We start from the raw sequence: 26562 nt of genomic DNA on the forward strand, positions 1-26562 counted from the left end.
AACTACAAATAAAGAGCGAGAGACAAAAAAAGAAAGATGTGCTAAGCCATCCTATTTGTGTCAGTGAAAGCAAGGATATGAACCCAGAGCCCCCGATCCAGCAGACAGATGCTGACTGGTAGGAAGCAGTTCTGCCAGCAGGGACACCATTTAAGAATTCAATCAATAGCAAATCTCTGGTGAAAACAAATAAGCATGCAATATTCAAACATATATTAAAAACCATTAAAATCACACTGGGTTTTAGCGGCAGAGTCGGAATTATAAATTGTAGTACAAATGGAGCAACTTCTTACCCAGAACAGTTTCAAATACAAAAATGGCTGCACAAACAGTCATCTTCCCCCAAAACTACCTACAGCTGCCTATTTGTGTACAGACCGCCACATGCACAACAACTACTTATTCAGACAAATCATCTGGGAAGCATATTTTTTAATATTGAGATTTTACTGACAATATCCATAATTACCAACCCCATTTATTCATAGACATTCTTCCCCCAGTATTCACGAACTATGTGTCGGAGTTTGCAGCAGGGATCCTCCTGAGTTGCTAAGCCTGCCCAGCTTTCACTGTTTCATGGCTATAGAATCAATCAGGCAGTATAAAGAGTGTTTTTTCATTAGATCATATCAGGATTATAATTAGCATTGTGTAGGAGCAGAGTTAAGGTAACACAGCAAAATGCAGAACAATTCTATCCTGCCTGGCATGGCTAGTGCCAGCAGTAAAATAGCTAATAGCGTCTGATTATTTTCTCCTTGCCACATGTGCTTTCATTTCCAGCACAAGCCAGTGGAAGTGGCTCCAGGAGGAGAAAGCAGAGACTGCCACTGTAGTCCCACAGCCACAGAGCTAACAGGGAGCAAAGGCGGCATGGTCACTTCCAGCCCGGGTCTCTGAGCACGCCTGGCTTCCAGAAGCAACAGCGGACCTGCTGCGAGGTGCACAAACAACATACGGATTCGACATTAGGGGAAACGCCTACTTGGCTGCAGGCACCTTTTCTCTGAGCTCCTGGAAGGCAGTCCAAGCTGTTGGAAGCAGGTCAGGCAGCACACCCTCTGCCTCACACTCTCCCACTGTGAGCACAGCCAACAGCCGAACAGAAACACACTGAGCCTCCCCCTGTTTGTAGTTATTCCCTCGGGACAGCTGCAGAGCCAGCCTGAACACAGGGCCTGCACAACCTTCACCACATCACAAGGTGTAAGACCACGTACGGCAAACCTCACCTGTTCCCCTGCCACACCAGAAGGCAGGTGTTGTGGAAATGAAGCTGTACTGAGACAAGCAGCAATCATGACAGAGATACCAGCTTAGCATAGTTTGGAGACTTTTGTCCTTGCAGCTCTGGAAGAGTGGGAGGTTGTCCCTTCTGCAGTCCTTCTTGAGGCATTTCCCTTGAAATCTGCTGAAGAGCCTCTGCCATCTGCCCCCTCTCTTTGTCTACGTCTCATGATGAGAGAAAGTAGAAGTTCACCATTATCACATTTATCTCAACAAATGGCTGCCTGAGATTCCATATCTATTTTAACAAAAGTAACTACCAACAACTAAGGGCTCACAAGGCAGTCAATATGATTTAAAGCTCCACGAGTGCTGTAAGCAAGGTGAGTTGGAGCACAGCCGCATTTCACAAAGTAACAACATGTAGGCTGGAAGGGATCTCCAGACTTCATCTAGTCCAACACCTTGCTCAGGGCAGCGTGGTTTTTGAAGATGCACTGCTGTCTGCCAGCAGCAAGAGCAGCTCTGCAAAGCAAGGGGAGCCAGCCACTGAGCATGATAACCAGGCAGGCAGGGGCAGCAGCCTCACTGACAAGCCAGTCAGTCCCAGAGTACCAAACGTGGAGAGCAGAACAGGTACGGTGATGGTAGCCAAGCTCAGCCAAGAGTCCAGTGATTGCCAGGCAAGTCTATAGTAATGAGGCAAGTCCCATCAAACAGCATTGTCCCCCACCATCAGTTCCTGAGGGACATCACTAGTAGCCAGTTGCTAATTGCATTTTGGATGCTGATAACCAACCCTGGAATGCAGCAATCCAACCAGCACTTATCAATCCCCAATCTGTCTACCAGAATACTATTCAAGAATTTTTTGGAGAACTTGCTGAAGTCCATTTCAAGCAACATTCACCGCACTTCTCTTGTTTACATAGCCAGTCATTTGTAGAAGGCAATTAGGTTGGTCAGGCATGATTTGTCATTGGTAATGCCATGCTAGTTGTTCTCAATCACCTTCTTGCCTTTCATGTGCTCAGAAATGGATTCCAGAAGAATTTGCTCCATAATCTTCCCAGGTGCTGTGGAGAGACCAACAACCCTGTAGGTGTTGCTCTTCTTCAACATGGGTGCAACATTTGTATTTTTCCAGTCATCAGGGATCAATCCTGATTGCCATGACCTTTCAAAGATGATAAAAAGCAGACTTGTTACATCTGCAGGCTTCCTCCACAACCTTAGATGCATCTCTACCAAGATTTGTAGGAACCACTGGAAAAATGTCCTTAGATGCTTTCTAAAATATGTTCTATATCTAACAAAATTCAGATCAAGCCCATATGTTGCACAGACTGTATCTCACCTGGGGTCCAGCGACTGACATTTTCACATGCCATTAGAGTCTTTAAAATCCTATTGATAAAACTAGCATATAGATTAACATTTGATCTACCAACAGCGTTTGAAAAGCCCACTTGGAGCAAGGAAAAGGATTCTTCCCCTCATCTAAACAAGACCCCTTCCAGTTTGATAAATAGCATTTGTTGTCAAACAAGTCTTCCCCAATGCCAAAGCTATCCCTGTGAAGTTGGTTAAGATGTCTTTAAAGATATTTTCTGTTACCGCATAGCAGAAAGTCATCTTCCAGTGGCTAGATCTGGTTAATCCGTGTCTGTGTGGAGAATGCTCTTCACCCATCCATGCACCTTCTGGCCTACTTAGCCACTTGCAGTGAACAACTTTTGCATATTCAGGGAAAATGCTCCATGCCTGGTCTCTCCACTGTGATCAAGTTCCTGTGTACTTTCACATAATGGAATTTCAGTAAGATATGGTACTTTTGTCAGATAATCAGTTAATTCCATTCTCTGCCATAATTTTTTTTTTCCATTTTACTGCAGCTAGGATATAGGCTTTCTCTCCATCCCGTGGGGTATTGGCTGCAGTTTTCTGCTTCTGCTCTACCTTCACTACAAAGGGAATTACATTAGACTGGCAGCAACAGTCTCATGGCTTATTAGTACTTCCTTTGCTGATCTTTGAAAGGTTGTACCCTGAGAGGAAGCATTTAGCAGCTAGGAAATGAGCCAAAGAAACACAATACTTGAAGAGAGCTCTCTCTTTCCCAAACTACAAAATATTTTTACTAGACTGACTAAAAGCATTATACACCCTATAACATCAATTTTAAGAAATCAAAAATTGTCAAAAAGCTCAGAGAATAATCATGAGATTGCTCCCCAAAGTCCATTTCCTGAAGATACCTCTAAAATTGCCATCATTTCCCTACATCCCACTTTTCCCCACATCTCCCTCCTGAATCAGAACTACGGACTGAATCTTAAAAATGAATAACCAAGAAACACACAACATTCTTGTTTTGTGCCAAGTTTCCCACTTACTTTTCTTTTCAGCAAATATTGATGTTTTCACATAAATGAACCAAAACACAGCTCAGGTAACATGATTGTGATTATTATATAAGGTATCTTTTTTTCCCTTATCAACTATTGTCAACATACTTAGCAAAAAATTAAATCATACTACCTGATTTTTACAATTTCAATCAACTGTATAATTATATACATTATTTGATAATCACATTACTTTTATTTAGCTTAAAACTCAGATTCATGACTGCCCTAACAAATAAATGGAATTGATTCTTTTTTGTCTTCTGATCCCAATTCCTGAGACTTCTCAGGAGGGAGAAATGAAGAGGCAGAAACTCTGCCGCTGTCTTCTGGACAGAAGTCCTGGAGAAATGGGGCCAGGGGGGAAATTCTGCTATTTCTTTCACACCTCCGTGCCTGAGCACCAGGCACCATCACTGCACCAGGAGAGTTGGTTTTTGGGTCACTGCAACAGTTCCTCCTGCACTAGGACTTGGTTGACTCGTAATCAGTTGGTGAGACACACCTAAGGGGCATCTTTAGAGTGACATTTCCTCTTCACCACAGCATGCAAGAATTTCAAGGAAAGCATCTTTCCCCGAGCTGTTTTGGGAAGTCACAAACTGAGTGCCCTTGGATGTCTGGCAGATGCAGACGACCAACTAAAAAGAAATGTCAGGCTGGTACGTATCAAACCAAAGAGCCAAAAGTTTTTAAGTTGGGACTGCTGAAAACATCTGATTTGATTAAAAATGCGGGCAAAAAAAAAAAAAGGAAAGCAGAGAAAATGGGCTGAACCATGAAAGAAGTGACCAGTACTGCTGGAAAACCTCAAGGTCTTCCCTCACTTTTAGGAAGGGCTTGCAAATATCCATCTCCAGCCAGTCTTTACAGCACGTGCCATTTTCACCATTTTCCTCTAACACGTTGAAGAGAGCAGTTCTGTCCTGAATTTTATGTACTTGACTCTTAACACCAAGACCACAGTTCTGAAGGATAATTATATGCCATCACTGTACAGAAGAAGTTAGCCTAAGGTCAACAAGACAATATGTATCCACTACAGAATACTAAACACATTTCAATGTATTTGATCTGCCTAATGTTCAATATACATTTTAAAAGTTTTCTCAACCGCACGGTGAGAAAGGCTGGAGAAGCATCTTGGCAGTGCCTGCACCGTCTCTGGGACAGCAGTAGGAAAAAAAACAAACACAGAAATACCATGATATGTGTTAGAGATAAGAAAGGTAAGCTTTAAATCCTGTGCTTCTTCACTAGGCTGAGTAGCTGCTACCCAAATAAAAAGAGTAGATATCAGACATACTCCGAAGATATTTCTTCAGATTATTCACTGATACTATCATGTCATATAAAAGCCAGTGCCAAAAAGCACTGATTTGAAGTGGTGGTTGATCAAAACCATCCTGCTAACTTTGAACAGTCTCTGTACGCTGGCGTGTGGGTAGTCTTATTAAAAAGCTGAAAGAGTGACATCCTGTGATGTAAAATTTATACCTATTTTGGTTAATACAGAAACCTTTAAACATTTAATTAGAAAATAAACTTAGCAGGACGTTTCACAACCTGGAAATGTTCTGATTTCCAATGTTCTCTAATAAACAACTTCTTAGTACTCTGCTGTAAACTGGGCCCTCTGCTAAATAGCATCAATAAAACGGCAGCTCCCATGGAGGAAATTAAAACTAAAGAAACAATCCCTTTTTAGGTTCAAAAACCTTATCCAGAAAATTCACACTTTAATTTTACATATACATCCTAGAAAGATCAGAACTTTAGAGGTGCTTTAAGTGACACTGCTAATGCAGAGCTCTGTGATCCCTAATCTTATATTTAGACCATTCTCTGGGACTGGTCTTAAACACAGAAACCAAAGAAAAGGGAAACCATTTTCAGATTCATGCAAGAGAAACCCACGTTAACACTAATTTTTTTATTTTTTGATTGAAACCATAACTGTGATTTGAATTCTGCCACGAGGAGAAAAAATAAAAAAAAAAAAAAAAGCAGCAGCTGAGATTTCACCAAAATGAGCATCCAGCCTCCAGAGCTCAGCTCAGATGACAATGGATACGGTCCATACCAGTATCAGCAAGATGGATCATTTAGACAAGAAGCACAATCCTTATTTATACAGCCCATTAACCAGCTATATATACACACACACAGAGAAATGCATGGAAGCTTTCTTTCAGCTAAGGAAGAAATCCAATGAACAAATACAATGAACTTGGGGAGAGATAGAGTTTCATATGAAGTTGCAGAAAGTGTCCTTAAAAAACATTTTGAAATGAATGTCAGAACATCTTATATTACAGATCATTTTTTATAGTTAATGATTTTTACTTCCTTCAAAATTTATTCTAAAAAAATTTGCCTAATAGAAGCTACTTTTAAATCACAACACACAAGTCTATCTTTACGCGCACAGTGCATTTCAGAAGTTACTGCCAAGGAGGAATCAACAGCTTCGCTAGCTTTAGGCTAGCGGGAAAACATCTCCTTGCAGTCAGCCTGGAGAAATCCCAGCACTGGCCACATCATGGCTGCCTGCGCCCCAGTACCAGGAGAGCCCCCCAGGCTGCAGCACAGCAGGAGGTGCCCTCCTTATGCCTCCGACTGACCATCCGCCCTGAGGAGAAGCAGGCTCCGTGCCCCAGCCCCAGGCTAAGCTGGCCCAGCCGCGCTGCCCTTAGGTCATACCGCTGGCTCACAGCTGCCTCGCACCGACTCTTTCCCTTACCGTCGCAGAGACAACACCCACTGCCACCAGCTAATCAAACAGCTTTATATTAATCCATAATTGATTAATTTTTTAAAAAGAAACTTTCAAAACATCAAACCATCTTTCACGGTCATTAATTCAACCCTCTGAATATTTTATATCTCCAGACACTTCTACTTGTGCATACTTATTTTAAGAGTACTTCATCACAGCACTGATGCTACTTGTATACATCCATCGCTTCTTAATTTCATTGCGTGTGTAAACAGAATTGGATCTACAAAAGTATGCATAGAGCAAAAATACATAAATAGAAATGCCTAGAGTTTTATGTTATAACACTACGCAAACTGTACTGGAAAGACATGAAGACACATCTACCAATAATGGTGAAACTTAAAAAACAAAAATATATCTGATTCTATACACAGAATAGCTATGCATACTTACATATGACTATTTCTGGCAAACAGAACCTCTTAGTACTTATAAAACACAAGTAACTCCTCTTTTGTCTGAAAAGAAACAAAAATTTCCCTTGTGTGAACATCTTATTTTGACAACACTACCTTACAATGTTTTAATTCACAGCATACATCTCCTGCTTTCAAACACCAAACATCTACATTATTAATTCTATCCAGAATTATTTATGTGGGATGATGGGTCAAAAAGCAGGCTGGAAGACAAGAGCTTCTTTTGGATTTTATTTTCCAAGTATTATACAATTGATAAATTTCTGAAGACTGAATAGTCAATACCATAGACATAGTCAAACTACCAACATCACCTCCTGCATCACCTTCCTAGCTTGTAAACCAAATTTCTGAGGAGCACAGCATCATCCACCCACTTCTACTCCCCATCCACTTGCAGCTCTAGATTTATTACTTGTTGATGCGCCAGAGATGGGGATCGTGTTACCACCTGGATCAACTATCTGCAGAAATGTGATGCACTGTTTTCTTGGTAATCAAGGAACTACATAGTACAAAGGACACCCTGCTGAATTCACCTGCTAGCTTTTCTTCCAAGTCATCAATTCAATTGCTAGCAACTGCCGTCCCAACTTCAATCATCTAACTTAAGGCTAAATGAGCAAGAAGAGGAGCAGATATAATGAACGTGTCCCACAGTGGCTGCTTTTTAAAAGACTTCTTAGAAGTCTAATTTGAAAAGCAGGATGGGAAGAGATTAAAAAAATGACAGAGAAGCAGTGGCAAGAAGTGGAGAATTAATTTATGTATTTTTCCCCTGTAAAATGAGTTCTATGAGACCTGCAGTGCTTCCAAAAATAAAACTGATGCTAGTGGAAATAAAGATTATACCACTTACGTTCTGCTTTTCTCAAACGTCTTCTCTCTGAAGGCATCAAAATATTTTCAGCAATAATACTGGCTAAAAGCAAAGTGTTCCACTCATTTTTCACTTTTCTCAACTCTGCACAGAAGAATTTAGTGCCCAACTATAGGTTACACAGTGCATCAACTGTATTGATGATGAGAAAATACATAATGATGATATAAACTGGTGATGAGAAAATACAAGTGGATGCCAATAGTGGCACTAGATCACACTAGACTTACACAGTTGTTTTAAGAGACTAAACTCTCCTCAAGGATTTAAATGTTTTCCTGTTAACAACAATCTACACCAGCTCACTAACAAAACCCTGTGGAACCTAGAAAAATATTCATGACATCAGTACACTCATTATAACACAGTTTGGCAATGTGCCACATCTAAAAGCAAGAAAAATAAAAGGAAAAATTTCATTTGAAGTTAACATCAATACACAGTTCTTCACATTGATCAGCATATGCATGATCAATTATTAAGAGTATTTTTAAAGAAAAAGTGCACTGAAGTTAAATGTGGTTTCCCTGGGAAAAGCAACATTACTCTTTATCCAGGTAACTTCATGTATTAAAGGGTTAAACACCAGCTTCTTGCTATTGAGATTGTTACAAACAGAAAACTGTTAAAAGAGGCAGGCTTACAGCCTTAATTTCCTTTTTTTTTTTTTTTTTTAATATAAAAGGCCAATTTTCTCACCCTATTAGGGGATTCTCTCCCCAGGGAAAATCAGCATGTTCCAGCACCCAAGTGGAAGGGAACACTGTAGTGCAAATAAATGTCTAAAAAAGAACTTCTTGTGAATGACTGTATTATTTTTGCAGGTATTAAGTACACCTAGATCACACATTCAAAGCTGACAAATCTTTGTCAACTGAGATCAATCAGGAAACTTTGCCACTATTTTTTAAATTCTTTTTTCAAAGCATAACAGCCTTCCATAACACTTCCTAAAACATTTGGAGTAGCAAATTTTTTTCAGAAAGTGTCTCCAGTGAGGAACAGCAATCACGTAACTGGCACATAGTTGAGCAGTTTTCAACATGATTCCCTCACAGGCAGAGATGGTAGATGCATGTTTCTAGTTCTTTTCCACATTTTATACAACTACTGCCACCTTCTTCCTCCGTTAATTATCCTTTTGATTTTCAGTTGTGCTATTTCTTCCCTATCACTTGTTCTGCTACGCTTTTCTACTTTCTATTTAATTTTTCCACTTTCCTTCCCACTTATTTTTTTTAAATCATGATTTTCTTAAGATTCCCTGCCTATTCTTAGTAGGGCTGCAGGATACACCTACTCTTAGAAAAGCATTGCAATGTCTGAGAGAAAACTTGCATAAAATTACATACACCGATGTTACGCAAATACGAACATGCCACAGCTCTACCTTGCTACATCTCCCCTAAGCCTACTGACTAGCCTAACGTATCTGTCTCCCTCTTGTGTATTCTGCTAATAAATTCCACTAATTTCATTCCCCCTTCTTCTAAGTCCATTTGTCTTTCAAGTCACTGTGTCCCAGTCTCACTCTCTTCGCTCTTCCCCCCAACACCCCAAAGATACCTTCCTTCAACCCTGGCAGGCCTCCCATCACAGAGTGGGAAAAGAGTCAAGACCAGGAAGGCAAAACAGATTGAGCAAGAAGGGCAGGAGAGAGTCACAACTGGCCCTTCCAGTTTACTACAGTAACTTTGTTTAGCTGTTTAGAATCAAAAAGCATGTTAAATAAATAAATAAATAAAATCTAGAAACTCCAGTCAAAACCCAAAAGCCAAGCAAGTCTGATTTCATAAGAAGAGAAGAAATTGCCTGCCAAAGAAAAGTTGATGCTTAGGTCCAGAGAAACGGTGGCTGCACCAGCAGTTGCAAGAAACCCCAGGACAGAGAAAATACAAGCAAGAACAGGTAAAAGACTTCAGGAGTGTGTGGGAAGAAAGCAAGTCAGCTTCAAAGCTTCCATTTTACCAAATGGGAAATTTTAAATGGTTATGGAGATAAAATCTCCAATACTTCCCTTTCATTCTCTGTTACTTCTCTACCTCTTGAATGTATAGCTTCAATAGTATATGTAGTAAGTCTGGTTCACATGCAGAATCATTTAGGTTGGTAGGGACATCTTGAGATCATCTTGTCCAACCTTGCTGCTCAAGCAGAGTCAGTTAGAGAAGCTTTCCCAGGACCATGTTCACTCAGGTTTTGAGTATCTCCAAGGATGAAGTCTCCATAATCTCCCTGGGGAACCTATTTCAGTGTTTGACCACCCTCACCATAAAAAAGTGTTTTCTTGTGTTCAGATGGAGTTTCATTGTTTTTAATTTGTGCCCATTGCCTCTTGTCCTGTCACTGGGCACCACTGAGAAGAGTGTGGCTCCACCATCTTCAGTCCCCGTCATCAGGTATTTATACACATTGGTAAGTCCCCTCTGAGCCTTCACTTCTCCAAGCTGAACAGTCCATGGTCTCTCAGCCTCTTTTCATTACAGATTCCCCAGTCCCTTCATCATCTTTACGGTCTTTCACTGGACTCTCTCCAGTATGTCCATATATCTCTTGTACAGGGGAGCCCAGAAACTAGACACACCACTCCAGATGTGGCCTCACCAGTGCTGAGTAGAGGGGAACGATCACCCCCCTCAACCTACTGGCAACACTTCTCCCGATGCTTCATCCTAATGTTCCAGGATGCTGTTGGCCTTCTTTGCCTTCAGAGTGCATTGCTAGCTCACGTCCAACTTGTTGTCCACCAGGACCTCCAGGTCCTCTTCTGCAAAGCTGCTTTCTAGATTAGTCCTGGTTTCAGCTGGGATAGAGTTAATTTTCTTCTTAGTAGCTGGTACAGTGCTGTGGTTTGGATTTAGTGTGAGAATGATGTTGATGATAACACGCTGATGTTTTAGTTGTTGCTAAGTAGCGCTTATCCTAAGTTAAGGACTTTTCTGTTTCCCATGCTCTGCCAGCAAGCAGGTGTGCAAGAAGCTGGGAGGGAGCATGGCTAGGACAGCTGACCTGAACTAGCCAAAGGGATATTCCATACCACAGAATGGCATGCTCAGTATGTAAATGGGGGGGAGTTGGCTGCGAGGGGCGGATTGCTGCTCGGGCATCGGTCAGCAGGTGGTGAGCAATTGCATTGTGCATCACTTATCTTTTCCTGGGTTTTATTTCTCTCTTTTTTTTGTTATATTCCTTTTTATTACTATATTTTTATTTTTATTACCGTTAGTATTATATTTTATTTTACTTTAGTTATTAAACTGTTCTTATCTCAACCCACAAGTTTTACTTTTTTTTTCCCGATCCTCCTCCCCATCCCACTGGGAGGGGGGAGATGTGAGCAGCTGCATGGTGCTTAGTTGCTGGCTGGGGTTAAACCACGACATAGATGCTTGGTCCCTAGCCTGTACCGGTGCCTGTAGTTATTCCTCCCCAGATGCAGGACTTGGCATATCCCTTTGTTGAATTTCACGAGATTCCTGTCTGCCCAGTTCTCCAGCCTGCCCACGTCCTTCTGAATGGCAGCACACCCATCTTGTGTATCAGCCATTCCTCCCAGTTTTGTGTCATCTGTGAACATGCTGAGGGTTCACTCTGTCCCACAGTCCAGCTGATTAATGAAGCGGTTAAACAGTACTGGACCCAGTATTGACCCCGGGGGTACACCACTAGTAACTTGCCTCCAACTGAACTTTGTGCTGCTGATCATCCTCTGGGCCCCATCATTCACCCTCTTTTTAATCCACCTCACTGTCCGCTTACCTAACCCACACCTTGTAAGCTTGTCTCTGAGGATGTTATGGGAGACAGTGTCAAAAGCCATACTGAAATCAAGGTAAACAATACCCACCGCTCTCCCCTTATCCACCAACCTAGTCATCCCATCATAGAAAGCTATGAGGTTGGTTAAGCGTTTGTAAATGCATGGTGACTACTCATGATCACCTTCTTGACCTTCATTGGTTTGAAAATCATTTCCAGGATTAATTGCTCTATAACCTTTGCAGGGTTGGAGGTGAAGCTGACTGGCCTGTAGTCCCTTGATCTTCCTTCTTGCCATTCTCAAAGACAGGAGTGGCATTTCCTTTCTTCCAGTCTTCAGAAGCCTCTCCCAACCACCAAGATCTTTCAAAGATAATGGAGAGTCATCTTCCAATGACATTAGCCAGCTCCCTCAGCACTTGTGTGTGCATCTCATGAGGTCCCATGGACTTATGTATGTCCAATTCTGAGAAATATGTTTATTTGGAGTTTTTTATTTTGTTTTTAAGTCATTTCAACACTACAGTTCCTGACAGGATCTTTGAATTTGTTGGTTAAGGAGAACTGGAAGCATCCAGAAAGGAAATGAGAAGTTACCATTCATCTCCATCTCTGAAGAATTCATGGAGCATACATACACATTGAAGTCGCATGCAGCAACTACATATGTGGCCAAATGTGCATCACAGTATAAAATTCATTCCAGTGTACTAAAAGACAGCACTGAACACATGCAACAGTAACTACTTGGGAGAGACTTATGAAAAATACCATCAGGTTAACTGCTCACTAGCTTTGCTGAATGAGTTATCCAAAAATAATCTAAATATCATTCACATTGAGTGCCTGTTTACTAGAAGATTGACAGTACAGGACTGCCAAGGCTGACAGGCAACCCTTATTAACACTGACACTCAGTTTTCCATACTGCACTTTGCAATGCAACTGCATAATAGGCTGGCATTTTCTTTATAAAACAGCTCAAAAGACTGAACTCTGCTCTACGCTGCAGCAGGAAGCACACTGATGTACAACAAAAACCAAAGGAGGGCTATGCACAGCTAAAACGCTGTGCTCCTGCCGCATGTGCCTGAGTGCATAAACTTCGTGTTCATCCTTCCAGTTGACTGCTGAAACTGGTAGAAATGAAGGCCAGCTTTGGCACATCTGTAACCACCTCTGTCCAGGACAAACCACCTCCATCCAGGACAAGAAAGAAATTCCTTCAGTTTGGGTGGACTAAAAAAGCGTCTCCTTGAAATCATGGGAAAGGGCATCATTCTGGGCTTTTCCAATTAAACTCAATTCTTTATTACCAGACAGTTAACAAGCAAGAAACAGTTTATGCTTTATAAGAGACATGTGCTGTTGTTTGAAGATCTAATGGATGATTTGAACAGCACAGAGCAGATTGGGTCAACAATTCTTACCAACAGCACATTGTGTTACTTATCACCACTTCCCTCATTTGCAAGTATGATGCCTCTTGAGTCAGTCCCAACTTTAGCACCACCTGTTTTTCTCAAAATGGTTTTTAATTCATTAAAAAGACGTGCTTCATTACCATAATGAAATAAATAGCCCATCTGATGTATTGTATGAATAATTTTTTCCACATTCATATTCTTAATTTTAGGTTAGCAGTTTGGGATAATTCTTTAATTTTTTCTGCACATATATATATTTCTAAATACAAATGTTATTGATAAGAAAGAAATCCTCAAAGAGTGTTACATGCTTCTCAGTGAAGCACACTTAAATCTATTCAACTAGACAGACATTATTTAGTAAGTACATTCCATAAGCTACTGATTTTGAAATTATGCTGTAATACAAAGGAACCAATTTCCACATTAATTTGTATTAATGCAGTGCCTTAAGATCAAGAATTCTCCTCATCCTGTTCTTGCCTACTGTGAAACCATGGCCTGAATTCCAGAAAAATCTCACACTTGAAAGGCGAAGCCCACAGAAAACTCCTGTGTTGTGAAGAACAGCTTTCACTCCTGAAGAACAGATGTTTTTTGTCATTCTCTCTGGATCCACACTATTTATCTGAACATTTTAGCTAAGGAAACCTCCTAGAAGTTGTTCTTTGCTAAAATTTGTGTTTTGCTCAGAAGCAATTCAAAGAACTTCAGAGTTCTTTAATATGCCTTTCCACACCGAAAAAATTGTAAAGAAAAATAAAAATCATTGTCCTGTAAAAAAAAAAAAAAAAAAGGACTGTAGAAGACTTTGGTGAATAGCCAGCACTTTGGTTACTACACTGCTCATAAATATCCTTAGTCCCTTTGAAACCTTCTAAAAGATAACCAAGCCTATCATAAGTAAACACTTGACCAAAAACTCAAGAGGTATATTCCCCTACCACTGTGGATCATATGCTTGATCCTCATCTCAGAGGTGACTCTGTACTAAGTCCCATTACAAAATTCGTTGTCCCATGGCCATTTCATTTGCATATCCTGTACAATACATGAACAGTCCTCTGTATAAATTATGCCTGTTCGTGATTCATCAAGCTTCTTATCATAGACATGGTTTTCTGCACCACTGGACAGAATGGCTCCTACACGGGGTGAAGTCAGCCAAAACAGAAGCAACTCAACCATAAACAAAAAGATTAATTAAAACCACTAATTTATGAAAGAAAAGAGGGCAGCAATAACTATATGCTGCAAATTACATAAGTTGTATTTGTCCATCTATTCAGGAAGGAAAGCACCTACAGAGTCTTACCTAGCTCTGTGATGACAGTGACTCTTTGAAATGGTATCTGGATAAATTTCACCCAATTATATTTAAGAAGCTTTAAAATCATTAACATGTCAAAAATGTACTACTTTTAGTTTTTCCATGGCAAGCTATGTTACATAAACATTCACCTGCTTTCTCTCCAAATTGCACTATATTTTTAAAGCTATTATGAATTCTTATTTTATCCTACTTCTGTTTTGATGGCTCGTAACAGATGGTAGAATTATTCAGTTTGTTTTCGGTTTACTGTGTACCTACCTTATATATGTTTAACCCAGAAAGGATGCAAGTGAAGAACAGGAGGAAGGCCACCCCACTGCAGTGCCCTGACTACTTCCCTGGGGCCCGAGGAGAAACTGCTTCGCTCCTCAGAGCTCCTCAGCACCTACAGCTCCTGCCACGGACCGGCAGAAAGGCAGGGCACTGAAGAAACCTAAACTTGAAAAGCTGCCAGGGAGACTTTCAAGGCAAACCACTGACAGACTGGAAGGAAGAGCACTGCTCTGGAGACCACAGAAAACTGCATGGAGTTTGCACGGCTCAGGAAAACTCTGAAGTTGGACCAATTCCTCCTTTTCAAGAGGCTCAGATAATGAGATTCACCTAGCAGACCGGAGTTTCTCCTAGTTAAACAGCTATCTTGTTTTAGGTTATCTGAGTGTGCTCTAGTAAAACATAAATTTAGCTACTGGGAGGTTTCTGCTATCACCTAGTTTGTTCACCTTGAAGAAAGAAGTAGGGTACCTCCACCCAAAGACTCAACTCTGAGTTGAGTCAACTGGTGGAGGTTCCCTACTTCTAATGATCTTATCAATAGCTCTTGAGATAAGAGATAAAGAAGCAAGTGAAGGAGCTACATAATACAGGAGCTATTAATGCTAATATGCAGGATTAAGTCTCTTAAAGCCCCATGGTTTGGGGGAGAAATCGTGATTAAGTTCTTCTGAAATAATTTTGTTTTCTAAAAACAAGGAACTAGTCACCTACAGTCTCTCAACAGTCAATGGTGAAAAAAAGAAGATACAAAGGATTACCATTCTACTTATTACAGATGTTTTTCTCAGTATACATGCCCTCTGAAAGTACTTTTTGACAGCACTGACTAGAAAAAAGTTCAGATGACAAGGAAACGTAGATGAGAAGAATCTCACCCCAAACCACCTGCAGAGTTAAGGGTTCTCAGACGCTGAGTTTTCCTTGCATTGCCTGTCATGTTATACTAGAAGCAGAAACAGAGATCTATCTATACATGTGGTTTCAGAAGTGGTAAGTGCTTTATTCGCTGTAACTTCAAAAAGATGTAAGCTCCTAAGGGCAGTTAAGGTCCCCCTAAAATATGCTTGGTTCATCTAATAAAAACTATGACAGTAATAATGAAAGTAAAAATGGTTTGCATTATTAAAGCATTTATCTTAAAAAGAAACTAGTATTTGAAGCCAAAACTTATCCTTGTACTATGTTCCAAGTTCTGCCAGTCAGGAGGTCTGGTAGGGGGCCGGGAATTACAGCAGTAGGACTTACCATAATGCAGACCCTAAGAAAAGGCCATTAGAGTAGCCTTTCTGAGTACAAGTACCATTAACGACTTCAGACTGGCAAGCAGCCCGACACAGAGATGATCACTTCCCATGCCAACAGTATTACTTGCTGTCAACACCACTGCTAATGGTGGTGTCTGTCATTTTTGCTACTGTTGACTGTGACATGCAGTCAACAGTAAAGTAGTTTATGAACCTCCGGCTGAGTGTGAAGCTGGTTTAGTAAAGTGATAATGCATTATGTGAATTTGAAGTATGATACTTATTTAACATCGTTGTAAGAAACACTAATGGAAGTTCCCAAGAAACAAAGCATTCATTACACGATACTGAAGCATTACAATTAAGAGGATGTCAAAACATCTACACGGAACTATAACATCTTAAATATTGTTATCCCGATGATATAAAAACTCAAACTGAATCAAAATAGAAATCCAGGAAATTATTTTCACAGTTTCATGATGAATTCCTCATTTAAGAGGACAGAGACCTATGAAATCTAACACATACAGACATGCCCTGATTAGGACTTCATTTTTCTGTTGAATTTAATTTTATGGAATCATGGCATCATTGAGCTTCAGAAGGACCACTCCAGGTCCCTAGTTCAACCCCACCCCACACAAGCAGAGTCAGCTACAGCAAGTTGCCTGGGACCATGTCCAGTCAGGTCTTGAATATCTCCAAGGATGGAGACTCCATGAACTTCACACGGCATGAACTTAACAGGCATTTAGTCTGGCTGTATTCATCTGAGAGGCTTTTTCATTCTTTGGTAGCTGAGACAACCAGCTGTCCTCAAAAAAACATGCACCATACACCATGCTGTTACCAACAAGGGAGGGAAACACTGCTCAGCACTGCGCAGCCCACAGCATGCTGGAAGGCTGACAAGTCCTCACTTCATACACACAGGAAGGTGGGAAAGTGGTCCAGGAAAAAATTATCTTTTACTGCTTTTCTATTTTGCCATTATTGCTTCATTGAAAATAGTTTTTGTTTTCAGCATCTTTTTCATGTTTTTAACTTAAACAGCAACAAAAAAATCCAGCTTTAACCACAATCTTCTGCCATCAGAATCAGCCCGTAAGGTTCAAAATTACCTACGTCAAAAAAAAGCTACCAAAGCTTGTAATTTGTGTTGCCACACGCTATGCTTAAGGCTTAAAAAAAAAAATCCTTTGACTTATGGCAGTGCAAAATAAATCCAAATTATTTTAAGATAATTTCTCAAGATGCACATAGCTTAAAGAGGCAATTAAATATACCTGAAATATATACTCTAATGAGAGAGAGAAGTATATTATCAGGCCAAGTAATCTTATTAAAATTTCAGCAGCTGTAAAGAGTTTAAATTACTCCTTTCAAGATTTATCAAGGTGCTCAAAGGCAAGACAAAGACTCAGATAGACCATATACTACAAGATAATGATAGATAATTCAATATACTGAGAAATCCAAAAGGAAGGAAGGAAGGAAGGAAGGAAGGAAGGACGGAAGGAAGGAAGGAAGGACGGAAGGAAGGAAGGATGGAAGGAAGGAACGAAGGAAGGACGGACTATTCATAGTCATTGCTATTGCATTTCCATTGCTATTCACTATTGCAAATAGCTCTTATTTCAGTCGACAGACCTCAACACGCTTTATTTAAATTAAAAAAAAGTAGAACGATCTCCATTTTATTGATAAGGGTGCTACAGTCCACAGGAACAAAAATAACTGAGTGTGTATGGCTGGCCAATTAAAGAATGAAGAACAGTGTTATCCAAAAGCCTGGTATCATATCAGGAAATGGGAGAGTGCTCTATGCACAGACACCATCGATGGGAGTTTTCTTCCTCTCTTCTGAGATGCTGCTGCTTGCTGCGCTGGAAGACCACAGCAGACAAAAGCAACCACAATACAAAATCAGATCGCATGTACAGCACAGTCATGTGAAGTTGTGTGGATTTCTGAAGAACAGGACAATTAGTTTAAACTTCATATGGCATCGGTAGCCAAAGTGCTAAGCTGATGTTGAATGCAACATGATCTGATAAATTGGCAGATAAAATATTTGGCTTAGGGTAGGTTGCTGGTTGTAGCTGCTGAAACACTCTCCACTTCTTGCAAAAAGGTATGCCAATGACTTCAAAGGAATATTACTTTCAGATTAAATTTTAATTATTTAATTTTAAATACTTTTCTCAATATTTATATGGTATGGTATTATGAAATATGTCTATTACGGTATACCACTCTGAAGTGCATAAGCAAAAGAGTGAGGTACATCCCAATAGGTTGCTACTGCAACTTACATTTTGAAAACATTCTTGAAATGGTAACAGGCAAAACCCAGAAATTCTCAAAGCATTTATTCCAAACACTGACAGTCTCAAACAAAATATATTAATTAAAATTAACAGCTCAAAAGGTATACTTTTTAATGATGTATGATTGGAAATAGCTTTGGCTTAAGGCTATGCCCAATTCAGAACCAACAGAAACTATGTTCTTCTGTGTAGCAGGGTTTATCATCTAGTGAAGAAGCAAGCATGAAAATACAAAGTTTACAGGATCAGAGTATAACAGAGTAAAATAAAGGAAAATCTTGCTTCTTGCTTGCCTATACCTTAGAGTATCTACAGAACTCCACTCTCTAGGATATCACTAAAATCTGCTGGTTGAGATCTTGGATTGGTTTGATTATGAGTATGTAGTTTACCTCTCTAAAAGAAAAATGGATGGTGTAATTTCTCAGTCTGTAATCTCTAAAGAGGACAATGTTCTCTACTTCTTTTTAGCCAGCCCCACATGTCCTGGACACCATTTCTGCAAATTTTCCCGTCTGGGCAGAAGTCCCAAAGCAGCTGCAGAGTTAATTCTAGAAACTCCTGTTGAGATACATCAATATAAGGAAAAGGGTGACAAAACGACTGCTTCCCTTCAACTCCAGAACACCAGGTTCCCAAATCAAGAGGTGAATGGCACACTCACATATGCTTTGAATTGCAGCCTATGCTAGGAAACAGCACTAAAGAAAGGAAAGGACTGTCGATATTTAATCTATCGCCTTCCTCTACTCGCTTATGGTAACAGAGGCAAATGCTGACAGGAGTCCCACCTGGTTCCTCGTAGCTGGAAGACAGGAATCAATCCAGGATTACTGAAGTAGGAAAAATCAGAGGCATGCCAAACAAAACCTCCCGAACTCAAACCAAAAACTTCCATACGAAGGGAAAGCAGCAATCTCCCACTTTAAATCACAATATGTAATGTAATGTAATCATTCATCCTCAAGAGGTAGTCAAGCAATATTTTGATTCTCGCTTTTCAGCTGTTCTGAACTTAATTATCATTCTTTGCTAAAATGGATGCAGGAATGATGCAGGTTTTATTCTCCAGCCATGTTTTATGGTGTGTTTAGTTGTTGAAGTGAATACTCCAATTCAATAAAGCAAGCTGAACTAAACATAGCTAAAGCTTTTTGCTTGTACAGTGATTTTAAGAGATTTCTAAATAACAACATAGAAATGCAGGAGGACATATTGCAAAGACATGTTGGAAGCAGAATTACTGACATCTGCAAGCCTTATATAGCAAACACCTCCTTCATCTTACTTCTTTTCCAGATCTGCTCTCTTGCTTCCGCACTAGTCCTATGCTTGTACCATACAAGTATGTGGAACACACTAATAGGAAATACTTTGAAAGCACAAAACTTGATTTAATAACTAATGAAATTTATGGAATGATCACTTCATTATAGAGCATTTCCCCTTCCTATATGACGGTTGGGTTTACTTATAATTTAAAGCTTAGATTCAGATCTTGTTTCCAAAACAATATTTATACATTAATGGGCATATTTAGTTTCACTGATTTATTTTACTGATTCATTTTCACTTTTGCTTTATCATGTGATTCAAAGTGACAGCCTATTACAGACTTCATCTTTCCTGTCTGACTTTTCTGAAGTTTAGATTAATAAATGTATTTATAATCACTATTTACACTGCCACTTTAGAATTACATTTAACATCCTCCATGCAACAGTACACACTTATCTATGACAGACCCACTTTGCTGCTGTAAAATATTGACTTCCTAGTACCTCCATGAGAAAAGACAGAATTTTAGGAAATTAACTGCTTACCCACCTACTGTTTATTCAGGATGCTCATAAAAGGCATACCAAGTTACAAAACCAATGGGGTAAAAATAGACATAATTGTTTAAATGATTATTTGCCCTTCCAATGCTTTATAGTCATGATAGGTGATAAATCACTTATCGTTTGTGACTGAATCCAATTAACACATCTATAAATAGAATTACTAATTAGTTTTTTGGTTTAAATGCTAGTAATATGGAGGCAGGGGTCTAAACTAAAACCATATTTTAAAGTTACACGTGCATTTAACACTGAGATGCAAAATTTTAAAGTGTGCTTACTTACCCAGAACACTGTTAATCAATGAGTCGTTTCTGTGATACTGGTCACACGCTCATAAAATATTGCCTAATGTTTTTAATGCAATACAAATGCTAATCTTCTGCAGATTTTTAAATTTTTTTCTAAACATGGGCTGCTTTCTTTACCACAGGGTGGTGGTAAAGTGGTTTAACACTTTTGAACTGCTCTCTCCCTGAAATAATGTAAATCTTCAAATCAAATAATAGTTATTTTGCACTCCAAAGAGATAATTGTGGCTTATAAAGATATTTTTGTACATATCTTAGCTCTTTCGTCCACAGAGGACCGGAATATTTTGTTGATCGACTGCAACAGTATTTTGATGAAGCAATGTATGTTTCCAGCATAGATGTGTAACAGGCTGTCATTTTTTATCAGAACCACAGAAAGTCTCTGTCAGATTAATATCTGTAGGTTTTGATGTAAAAGAGCTTGTTAAATAGGCTCCCAGAATGGTCAACTTGCTCATTTAATTGACTCAGTATTCCTTCCTACTTTTCTTAATTGGGTGAGTAGCTAGAATGTAGATAAGGTAGTATAAGGATAAAATTACATGCTTTGTAAATTGCACTACAAAAATTACATTAAAACAGTACAGAATGAAGCACATTTCAATTATATAATAAAAAAATACATTTCAGTGACATTGCAAGTCTCCCTCTAACTGTTCCTAGCATGAAAAAACAATGGAATAATGGTTAAATTTAAAAATAACTTATTACATGTTATGGATTGAAATGCACAGTCAGGGCACCCAGAATAGCATTAACTCTGCCCACTGCAGACAATAGGTGACAATCACATGATTACGTCATTTTTTGTATTTGTAGTCTAAGAAAAAAATTAACTGGATTTTTTTTTTTTTTAAAAAGCATCTCTCCTGGCTTCTATCACAATATGGCAAACTCACTGAAATATCACTCTGAAATCGCAAGGTTCAAGTTAAAAAAAAAATTTAATAATATCAAATTACATCAAGACATGGCAGAATGGTAGTGATAAAGGCCACCTAAAAAAATCCCCCAGATGCTAAGAAGCAGAGCAACTACTGAAGCATTCTCTCCCATTCTACTACCTAGACAGATCTCCTGGCTTTCTCAGATAAAAGAAAGAAAATATTGTGGTCCTAGAAAACATTATCAGATGCAGACAGTATCAAACACACAGAACACCTTCTAATCTACTTTACTGCCCTGGAAATGAAGAAGGAGAGGTCATCATTCCTCTGCTGGAGAAGTAGTAAAGTCACACCTGAGAGAATTTTTCTGTACTACAAATCACTCCATCAAGCCAGGCTGCCTCTGTTCATTCACTGAAGGCAACACCTCCTCCTGCAGGAAAGATTTATGGAGGAATCTTCTTGAATAGCCTTCCTGACAGATGTACACATAGTGGGAGTACTTAGCCTTCCTCTGAGCTCAAGCTCTGTTACCATATGATGTTTTCCAACATCACCTTTCTAAAGGGGGCTGGTACACCATGGACATGTACTCCTGGCCATCTTAAGTCCTGTCAGATGTATCTGCCTAGAGAGCTTACTTCATCAAGGACTCCAGGTACACAAATGTAAAACCAAAATGCGGTCTAAGGCATCATAGCCAACCTCAGTCATTTCTTCTGCCTGACTTCTGAAACAGTTTCGCTTGTGGGCACTCCATATCTTCTTTGGTTGAACTTTAAAAAAAAAAAAAAAAAATTCCTGAATATCAGATGATATTCACAAACAGATTTGCTTGGCTGAAAAATCCAAAATTCTTTCAAAAAAAAAAATTAAGGAAAGATTTGAGAGTAGCCCTACACAGCACACCAATTTTTTTTGTCCTCCTCTGTTGTATATAACCCCCCCTATGAACTAAGCTACCTGTTTCTCTCAAAAATAATAATTAAAAAAAAAACAAACCACAAATTGCTATCACTATTTCTATTTTTAAAGCTAAGCAAAATGCCATGATGATAAGTGCCTTGTAAGCACACAGAAAGAAAATTACAGAAGAACAACACAGCATATCCCAACACAGCTTCGATCCCAGATAACCCCAAACAAATGGTCTGCTTATCTGTTTAGGTCCTTATTTCGTGCAGATCCCTACGGTGTCTGAAGGCTGTTTTTCATCCATCAGCCCTAAAACCTTCACAGTAACAGACCTGATCACCAGCAAGATGCTTTCACACAACAGAGTCCACACCTAGATTCAAGGTATATTTTAAAGTGCTTTCTAGTTCAGAATTCAAATGCACTCTGTCTGAACATATACGTGAAGTGAAAACATGGTTGCTACTGAAATTAAAAGATTTAGAAGTCTTCTACGCATCACAGCCCAAATACCACAAAACTTCATTTGAATACTCCCACAACTAAAAAAAAAGATACATTTCCCAACTTTCTGGTGTTAACTATTTCTTTTGGTAAAATTTTGTATTTTAAGTTGTTTTCTTTTTCTGCGAACAAGTGCTGGCAGACTGTTCCAAGCCTGTCACTTCACTGCAGCTTATCTTTTCATTTCATTGATCTTCTAAATCAGCAAATTCCTACACTCTAAATACTAACAGAAATGTAGTTTTGGGTGCTAGCGTACTAAGACTTAAAAATATTCGCAATAGCACTAGTATTTCACGTGAAATATTTTCTCTCATTCATGCCTCCCCAGCTACTCTAACTGATGGACGGGGATTTTTCTGTGCACTTATTTAGTGCTGCTGTCCCCCTGGTCTTAAAGGTCTGCTTCATGTAGATGGACAACTTGCGTACATTTAAAAAGCAAGTTATCATCACCATCACCTGCAGTACAGTTTGAAAGTCTTAAAAAGCAAAATAATTTAAAACCCAGTAACAAGACATTTTAACATATCACCATTGTTTTAAGACAGAACCGTCTGACCAACTGAAAGCAGTTTTCTCCCTTGAAGAGGTTTTGAAATCATCTCTAGAAGGGTCACTAATTCCACAGGTATCCAAGCTGAAAAAACAAGAGAAAAATAAATTGCTTATAAGCCAGTAACTCTTCTTTTAGACCAGAGCATAAGGTTAGTATTGTTCCTATTTGATTTTCTTTCAGCATGACAAACTTTTAATCAGACAACTGGACCCTGGAGAAGCATGTAGCACGGCTTATTCTTGTTGCTAATCATCAAAATAAACTATCTTTTCCCAGCCTCATATGACCAAAAAAATTAATCCAGGAAATGAATTATTTTCAGAATCTAGGAGGTGCAGAAGCACTTCCATGGTAAGCAATGTTCACAGAGCTTCACAAAAGTCTACCGTAAAAGACAAGCTGCTTAAAGAGGGAGCTTTCTAGTGCATGAAGGATGTAAATGAGAAGCCAGGCTTTAATTTCTGATGGCAACCCTGAAGAAACTACACTTGGTGCATGGTCTGCTCCTTTCTGCAGAAATTTCCAACTTTATACCTTTATGAAGCAAATAATACAGAAAGTATCTGAGATTTGCCAGCTGCGCCTACATCACACTGTAGATGCCATACAGCAGATCAGGGATGGAAAATAGTAAATCCCTGTAGGGTAGTCCACAGAAGGGCCTCCTCAGAATTATGGTCCTTCATCCTCAACACAGGAGGAAGCCCTCCAGAAAGCTTGTAAGCAGCTTTCCATTCTCCTGTCTAGGTTCCTCACAATTACAGAGCCTCTGCACTTGACTGTACAGTTCCCAAAAACATGGTGGGTTTGCAGTAGGGTCTTTCTTCGGGCTTTTTGGTATCCTGTAAATCAACAGATATTTCTACTTAGTACAGAAAAATCATAGAATCATAGAATCATTTAGGTTGGAAAAGACCTTTACGATCATCAAGTCCAACTGTAAACCTAACACTGCCAAGTCCACCATTAAACCATGTCCCTAAGTGCCACGCCTACACTTCTTTTAAATACCTCCAGGGATGGTGACTCCACCACTTCCCTGGGCAGCCTGTTCCAATGCTTGATAACCCTTTCGGTGAAGAAGTTTTTCCTAATATCCAATCTAAACCTCCCCTGGAGCAACTTGAGGCCATTTCCTCTCATCCTATTGCTTGTTACCTGGGAGAAGAGACCGACACCCACCTTGCTACAACCTCCTTTCAGGTAGTTGTAGAGAGAGATAAGGTCTCCCCTCAGTCTCCTTTTCTTCAGGCTAAATAACTCCAGTTCCCTCAGCTGCTTCTCATAAGACTTATGCTCTAGACCCTTCACCAGCTTCATTGCTCTTCTTTCGATGCACTCCAGCACCTCAATGTCTTTCTTGTAGTGAGGGCCCAAAACTGAACACAGTATTTGAGGTGCGGCCTCACCAGTGCCTGAGTACAGGGGGACGATCCCTTCCCTACTCCTGCTGGCCACACTATTTCTGATACAAGCCAGGATGCTGTTGGCCTTCTTGGCCACCTGGGCACACTGCTGGCTCCTATTCAGTTGGCTGTTGACCAACACCCCCAGATCCTTTCCTGCCAGGCAGCTTTCCAGCCACTCTTCCCCAAGCCTGTAGCGTTGCATGGGGTTGTTGTGACTCAAGTGCGGACCCGGCACTTAGCCTTGTTGAACCTCATACAATTGGCCTCAGCCCATCGATCCAGCCTGTCCAGATCCCTCTGTAGAGCTTTCCTTCCCTCAAGCAGATCAACCCTCTTGCCCAGCTTGGTGTCATCTGCAAAATTCCTGAGGGTGCACTCGATCTCCCCATCCAGATCATTGATAAAGATATTAAACGGAACTGGCCCCAATACTGAGCCCTGGGGAACACGACTTGTGACCGGCCGCCAACCGGATTTAACTCCCTTCATCACAACTCTTTGGGCATGGCCATCCAGCCAGTTTTTTATCCAGCAAAGAGTACGCCCATCCAAGCCACAAGCAGCCAGTTTCTCCAGGAGAATGCTGTGGGAAACAATGTCAAAGGCTTTACTAAAGTCTAGGTAGACAACACCCACAGCCTTTCCCTCATCCGCTAAAAGTGGGTCACCTTGTCATAGAAGGAGATCAGGTTAGTCAAGCAGGACCTGCCTTTCATAAACCCATGCTGACTGGGCCATGATCACCTGGTTGTCCTGTACGTGCCGTGTGGTGGCACCCAAGATGATCTGCTCCATAACCTTCCCCGGCACCAAGGTCAGACTGACAGGCCCGTAGTTCCCCGGATCCTCCTTCTGGCCCCTCTTGTAGATGGGCATCACATTTGCTTCTAGTCAACTGGGACCTCCCCGGTTAGCCAGGTAAATGCTGCTGATAAATGATTGAAAGTGGCTTGGTGAGCACTCCCGCCAGCTCCCTCAGTACCCTTGTGTGGATCCCACCTGTCCTCATAGACTTGTGTATGTTTAAGTGGTGTAGTAGGTCGCTAACCATTTCCCCTTGGATTATGGGGGCCTCATTCTGCTCCCCGTCCCTGTCTTCCAGCTCAGGGGGCTGGCTAGCCGGAGAACAACTGGTCTTACTATTAAACACTGAGGCAAAGAAGGCATTAAGTACCTCATCCTTTTCCTCATCCTTTGTCACTATGTTTCCCCCTGCATCCAATAAAGGATGGAGATTCTCCTTAGCCCTCCTTTTGTTGCTGAAGTATTTATAGAAACATTTTTTATTGTCTTTTACGGCAGTAGCCAGATTAAGTTCTAGTTGGCCTTTGGCCCTTCTAATTTTCTCCCTGCAGAACCTCACGACATCCTTGTAGTCCTCCTGAGTTGCCTGCCCCTTCTTCCAAAGCGGCAGGCAACTTCTTCTAAACTCTCCTTTTTTTCCTGAGTTCCAGCCAAAGCTCTCTGTTCAGCCAGGCCGGTCTTCTTCCCTGCTGGCTCGTCTTTCGCATATGGGGATGGTCTGCTCCTGCACCTTTAAGATTTCCTTCTTGAAGAATGTCCAGCCTTCCTGGACTCCTATGCCCTTCACGACTGCCTCCCAAGGGACCCTGTCAACCAGGCTCCTAAACAGGCCAAAGTCTGCCCTCCAGAAGTCCAAGGTAGCGGTTCTGCTGACCCCTCTCCTTACTTCTCCAAGAATCAAAAACTCTATCATTTCGTGATCGCTATGCCCAAGCTGATGCTCCAACCATCATATCACCCACAAGTACTTCCATAACGCCATGTGTGGATCAGTGCATCTCAGACACAGCCTGTGTGTCCAGACTGGTCCCTAGTCTGTTCTCTAGGCTCCACTGAGTCCAAACGTGGCAGATTTGAGAGCACTCTTACTCTGGAAAAAGGAGATCAAAGTTAGCTTGGCATCTGCCAGTTGGACACATGCGACTCTCTCAAGGGTACGGCTGTCTATAGACAAGAGAAAATGCAAACCTACAGTTCCAAGATCCTTGACTGCTCTTTCCACCTTCCAGTGCCAC

General features: G+C 40.5%; 1 protein-coding gene across 1 annotated transcript in view; it reads right to left on the reverse strand.

The window, feature by feature from the left end:
* RIMS1 (regulating synaptic membrane exocytosis 1) overlaps positions 1-26562 on the reverse strand; it is a 354423-nt gene that overhangs the window by 255378 nt on the left and 72483 nt on the right. The window contains exons 7-8 of the mRNA XM_050894077.1: positions 8834-8846; positions 7695-7707 (exon numbers count right to left, since the gene is read on the reverse strand). Coding sequence (XP_050750034.1) covers positions 7695-7707; positions 8834-8846 — 26 coding nt within the window. The remainder of the gene's footprint in view (positions 1-7694; positions 7708-8833; positions 8847-26562) is intronic.

Source organism: Gymnogyps californianus, chromosome 3 (genome assembly GCF_018139145.2).
Source record: "Gymnogyps californianus isolate 813 chromosome 3, ASM1813914v2, whole genome shotgun sequence".
Classification (NCBI taxonomy): domain Eukaryota; kingdom Metazoa; phylum Chordata; class Aves; order Accipitriformes; family Cathartidae; genus Gymnogyps; species Gymnogyps californianus.